The sequence below is a fragment of the Corvus hawaiiensis genome, chromosome 30, assembly GCF_020740725.1.
Source record: "Corvus hawaiiensis isolate bCorHaw1 chromosome 30, bCorHaw1.pri.cur, whole genome shotgun sequence".
In the NCBI taxonomy this organism is placed as follows: Eukaryota; Metazoa; Chordata; class Aves; order Passeriformes; family Corvidae; genus Corvus; species Corvus hawaiiensis.
Window position 1 is genome coordinate 15,694,307 of NC_063242.1, and position 6,000 is coordinate 15,700,306.

At 42.8% G+C, this 6,000-nt stretch overlaps 1 protein-coding gene across 4 annotated transcripts in view; it reads right to left on the bottom strand.

The window, feature by feature from the left end:
- The window catches only part of ARHGAP28 (Rho GTPase activating protein 28), a 77,299-nt gene extending 72,016 nt beyond the window's left edge, over window positions 1-5,283 (bottom strand). For 2 of the 4 annotated variants that reach the window (XM_048289307.1, XM_048289309.1), the window contains exon 1: window positions 4,980-5,252. In XM_048289307.1, the coding sequence (XP_048145264.1) occupies window positions 4,980-5,110 (131 nt within the window). In that variant the 5' untranslated portion in view covers window positions 5,111-5,252. Of the gene's footprint in view, window positions 1-4,979 lie in introns of all 4 variants that reach the window. The other 2 variants (XM_048289313.1, XM_048289308.1) reach the window with 2 other exon arrangements.
- Between the last annotated feature and the right edge of the window lie 717 nt (window positions 5,284-6,000).

The window sequence follows — 6,000 nt, forward strand, 5'->3', positions numbered from 1 at the left end:
TGTAAGTTGTAAAAAGGGTTATTTTTTTCCACAAAATTTATTTTTTGCCCAGCTGGTGCCAATGCTGACTCTTCTTGGCTACTGATTTGTGGGATTTTCTACACAACTTTTAGTACATTTTAAAATTCTAAATTCATAGTTTCGGAGTCCAAGTTACTGCAGAAGGTCCAAGTCATGTCAAGATTTACTGTGGAAAAGGAGCCAGATTTTTATTTTGTCTTCTGGGGAAGTTTATGATAGAGTGAGATAAACATCCAAAATAGTTAAGGTTGTTTATCCTGCATCACTAAGAAGACATTCTTGACATCCCTTGTGTACAACTGAGCAGGGGAGCTGCTCAATCAGCACTGACAGAAATCCAACCCAGATCACCCAGCCTCGGGGCATACAGACCTTGCTTTTGTGTGATAAAATCTGCTTCTGTTGAGATAAAACCTGAACAGTTGACATAGCTCCTCCTGTCACAAGACAAATTTTGGTGCATAAACACTCTTCCTTCAGTTGTATTCCTTCCAGGGAATTATTTCGGGACACTTTACCTCACCTTGACATAAATATGTAGTATCTTGGGGCTGACAAGGAGGAATGAATCCTACAAAACAATCTGGTGTCATTCTTGTCCAGTGTAATGACTTGACTATCAGCTCCAAATCTGCAAGTCTTAGGCTTGGAGAGCAGGATCCTGGAAGTTGCCAGCAGGTAACTCAATCCACACAGTATCTTTCAACCAATATAGGAATTATTCCTGTTCTTTTTTTGACTCTACCATTTAGTGATGTCTGCCTGAAAGTCACTCCCCTGACAGCAGGAGGAAGGAGACATGCCGAATACAAAGGGATTGGGAAGGCATTTCTCTGAAACAACTGGAAGTACCAGACTTGCAGTTGACTAGGGAAGAAGGTGAGAGGGACTCTTGGCTGTGTAGATCAGTGGTGCTAACATCTACTTTGTCCTTTACCTACGTAGGAAGCTCCTCGGTTTGGTAGTATATATGCTGCTCTTTGCATGATTATTGATTGAGAAGGTTATTCCATGTATAGAAAGCTTGATGTGCACTTTAAAAGCTGCTCTCACCCCATTCTGCAGGAACAAACCCCATGAACCTGCTTTTTCTTTCCCTTCTTATTTCATGCACACATAAGTGACAGCCACTCACTGCAGTGAAAATGGGTTCTTTGCTGGTTGATGTGCTGGTAGCAAACAGGCTGAGGAACTCACTAATTATCATACTGGAGTCAAGGAAAGCGGGAGCATGACTCACTTAGGAATGCTTTGTCTTCCCCTAATTGCTTAATTACCTTAGAGGGCTCACTGGCCATTTGGCATAGAGGTCATGCCTGTTTCCTTTGAGCACAGGAATAACTCCTCCTAGCTACTCCTAACAGGATAGAAAGGGGATGTGAGGAAGACATATGGCCATGGCCCCACTTTTCCTCTATATAATCCAGGAGCAGTATTTGTGCACAACTACAAAGTCTTTCATTCTCTGAAACGAGGATGCCAAAGCTGACCATTATGTAATATAAATCAGCACTTTCACCTTTGCACTGAGACAGGATCTGTATTGACAGGGATAGTGTGATATTTTGGGTTCTTTTGTACTGGTACTTGTGACATCTGTTTTCTAATAAATGGGATTAAAAAACAGTAATGGGGTTGCCACAAGAACAGGAATCTTTCCCACTATACTTGTATGCTTTAGAGCTAGCCTGACTGCCAAGCAAACAAAACAGAGATTTCCCCAACACCTCATTCTCACAAACAATAAATAAAAGAAAAAAGATATGAGTAATATAAATGCATATAAAATGCACATAAAAGCAGATGGCAAGCTAAGGAAAGAGACCTTAATATCCCATGAGAGAAATGGAAAAAGAACTTGCTAGTTGCATGAGCAGAATTAAAGGAAGGTTTTCCTGGAGCTCTAGGAAACCCAACAGTGCAGTTTTCAGGGCTCACCCCAGCCCACGTACAGAACTGGTAAAATAAGTCTTCAAGATGCAACAAATGGCGGAAGATAGAATTGAACTATATGGATAACTGAGGCAAAGATATTTAAGTATCACTGTCTTTAGTCCCTCAATGAACTCGTTTTGGAGGATGGGTGGAATCTGTGGTCCCTTTTCTTAACCATTTTATTGATGCTATCCAACAGTAAATTTGGAAGCTAGAATTCTCCTTTGCAAATTGGTGATGGCATCACTATGCAGCCAAACTTTCATTCTACTCTCCTCTTCATTACTTCTATGAATTCTCCATCCTTCACTGCACACTGATGCACCTCCATTCAGAGCAACCAAAGCAAATTTTCTCCTGTTCTCCTTACAGCCCACCAGCTGCTATCCCCTAACTTATGATGGGTTATATACCCACTGGGCTTATGAATGAAAATCCTTGCAGCTGCTGTACTTCACGCTGACCCTGATGCTGTCAGTGTATTTTAGAAATGCGCACAGGATGCCAGCCTGGTTGGCCCTGCGAGAGCTGTGCATGGACGTGAGTCCAAGTGGTCTGATGCATCTACTGGTCTAACCTTTCATGTACATGGGCTTCTCAGATGTGTGTCTGGATTGTCAAGAGTGTTTAAGATTACTCATTTGTTTAGGGGCTTATGATTGTTACTTAAATATTTCCTTCTGTTTTTATCAATGTCTTTTTAAATGGTGGGGTGTGGTGCAGTTAAATGCTGGCTGAAGTTGCATTAGGTTCCACTTTTTGTGAGAAAACTCTGCTTAGAAGGTTTTCAAAGAGTAAGTTTTTGCAAGAGAAAACAGCTGGAAGACACCTCCAAGCCTGGCTCTGGTGAGTGGAGATATTCTGACATAGAGTGCATCACTCTAAAGCAAGCAAAATGTTATGAGGAGAGGAAGGAAAATGAAGTATCTTGATTCCTAAGCTGAGAGAGAACTGGTCAGCAGTTTATCAAATCAAAGGCTAATGTCCAAGAGAGATTCTATTCTCATGGATAAACATCTCAAGTACGGACTTCATTAGAGCTACATGTAACTTAAGCATCTGACTTCAGAGGAAAATCAAGTTCTGAGTACCAACTGTTTTTGTTATCAAACAAAAACCAGGTGACACATCTGTTCTTTTCATGCTTTTTTGAATAATTTTCCTTAAGAGTTAAGGAGTTAGCATGTCATAGTGTGGGTAGCTGCCTTAGGGATCAAGGAACACCAGACAGAATCTATAATAAAACTTCTTGCATTAGGATGGCTGCAGAGGAAACTATACAGAAAATGCAGTCCAGGAAAGAGCTCTTAGAAGATGAAATAGGGATTAAGCCAGAGCCTACTTTACCATTTGCTAAAACACTCAGTGCATTTGCCTTCATGGGTTCTGCATTCCAGAGGACTTCATGCTGGGTTAATAAAATCCCTCTCTTGAACAGGCTTTGGAAACTCAGCCAGCCACTGACTGCCCATATGGCAGAATTTGGCTATTGCTATTAGACAGCTGCAGGAAGTTGAGGACAAGAAAGGGGAGACAGCACCAAAATCGTATGCATATGTAGACATGGAGAGACACACGGCTTTGCCTCATGGCAGGAGCTTCCAAAACATGTTCTTCATCAAAATGTCAGGATCCGCTTTAGCTTTTTACTTTCAGGAACTGTAATTGGCACTTCTGCTTTTTGTAGGTGATATGCATGTGATTTATGTGTGTGATTTAAACCCTCATATACTCTGAGCTTAAGTTTCAAATGCATTTTAAAACAATTAGCACATATAAAAGAAAAACAGCAAAACACCACATCTCTGTTGCTCACAAACTTAAAGGGAGATTGAGTTCAGTGCTCTTCCTAGGGGAAGAAACTGCATGCTTCCCTGTAACCCAATGCCAAACCACTGCTCCCTGCTTTGAGTAGCAAATGCCATTCTTACTGCGTCTAAAAGCCCAGACTCTGTTTCTTTTCTCAACATGTAATTATGTATTTTGGTACTGCGCTCAAACAGCAGTTTAACAGAACAAAGGAGTTATCTTTATGAGACAGCCAGGGAAACACACAAGGAACAGGATGATGCAGCTAATCTAAATAATGACATTGAAAACAAAATAGCTATTGGGCTATAAATAAACAATATGAAGTAAATATCATTATTTTTATCAAGAGAAGACACAGACTTAATTCGTGGGGATAATGTCATCTGCTGTTTCCTTAGACTTTAGTTCTTATTTTCTCAATCAAGCCATAATGCAAGATTTCCTACTTTCTTCAACTTTTTACAGCATGAACTTTTATACCACTTCTTTTGGAGAAAATTGCAAAACTCAGACATGTATGTTTAGGAGAAAGATCAGATTTTCTAAAATACTGAAACTGCTCAAACCGCTTGGTTTTGAACTGTGCAAGTACATGCATTCTTACAAGGCAGGAAGGTAAACATACACACGACTGCATTAATTAAGACAATACTTAGTTTCCTGCAACACGAAGGAATTTTCTTATTTAGACTAAGACTTTAACGATGCAGTCTCCCATTGTGTGTATGCGGGTGTGCAAAGCAGCAATCTCAACTTCACAGAAAAAAGCACACGGGTCGGTTCTGACCTGGTGAGCGAACAGAGAAGGAATTAAATAATCCTCTAAACCAAAGCCAGAATCAACTTTCTGAGCGCCAAGCTTAGCCAGTCCCACCGCCTCACTTTTTGGCAATACACTCCTAGAGGACCTGAGCAGAAGCCTGATTCACGTGCCTTTTTACGAGGGGATGGTCTTGTACAGCATCCTGGGCAGGAAACTGGCCTGATCTGTTGACTTACAAGATTTAAAATAAGCACTCCTGTTTCCCCCGTCCCAACCCTGGGCTGAATGACTTCCCCGGCGGGCGCAAGAAATGTGCCGAGAGCAAAGTGCTCTGAAGTGTCCGAGCACTCGGCAAATGCTCTCAGGCTGACACACAGCCAGCAACACACACGTCCAACACTGGCAAAACATCAGGGCACGGCACCGGTCCCCATCCCTCAGGCTTTACCTGCTGGTGGGCGAATGGCTGGGGGGGATGTCCTGTACAAAGCTCTGCTCCATGCCCGGGATCCTGGCCGGGCTGTGGGGATGGTAGGCTGTCAGCACCACGCTGCCCGAGTCCGTCATCTCCATGGTCATAGGCACATGCCGGCCCCGCTGCTGTGACACTGCCGGGAGGGCGAGTGGCTCTGTCACAAGCACCAGCCCATGGCCTGGCGCGGCAGCAGCCGCTCGCCACTGCCGGCTGTCAGGAGAGCTGTGGCACCGGGACACGGCTCCTCTCCCTGTCAGGGGAGCTGAATTAGCATATATTCAAAAACACCGCCCACAAACTACCCACAGGGAAGTTACTACGTTCCTAGGAAACGAGAAACCTGAGACAGTCCTGCAGTCCTGCATCGAACGCTTCCTCCCCGAACACTTCTCCACTTCCTTTTTTTTTTACCTTTTCTTTTTTTTTTTTTTTTGTTTCCTTTTAACGGCACATTTTGTGATACTCCTCCTGCTCCTGAGTTAGTTTTGTCTAAGTGAAACTGTCTGCTGGTTATGCCGCGTAGGGAGCGCTACTCAAACACAGCACAAGGTTTGGTGGAGCAGGGCGTCTTACAAGGGATGCAGGGACCGAGTGGGCTCTGCTCCCATTAAATCACCAAGGAGCGGGAGCGGTGATTTCCTACATGCCGGATCATTTCTACAGCAGGGAAGTGCACTAGCTGTCTCCTGAAAACAGATTAAGCTTTCATTTTGCCTGATATGGCTGTGCACATGATGCCTTACTAAGGCATCACGCATATAATTAAAAAGGCACTGGGAAATGAGTGAATTACTTTTACAACTGTGTGTGTTCCTCTGGAGCAATACTGCAAATAAATGCACACCAAGATGCTTGACATTTTTTCATAATTTAACTTGATCCCTTTACATTAATTAAGTGCTTTTCACTCAAAAGGAGACAATCAAGAAAAAACCTCGGGGTCCTATTCTGGAATAATACTCAGAGAAAGCTCTGTAGACAAAGTGAGAAAATT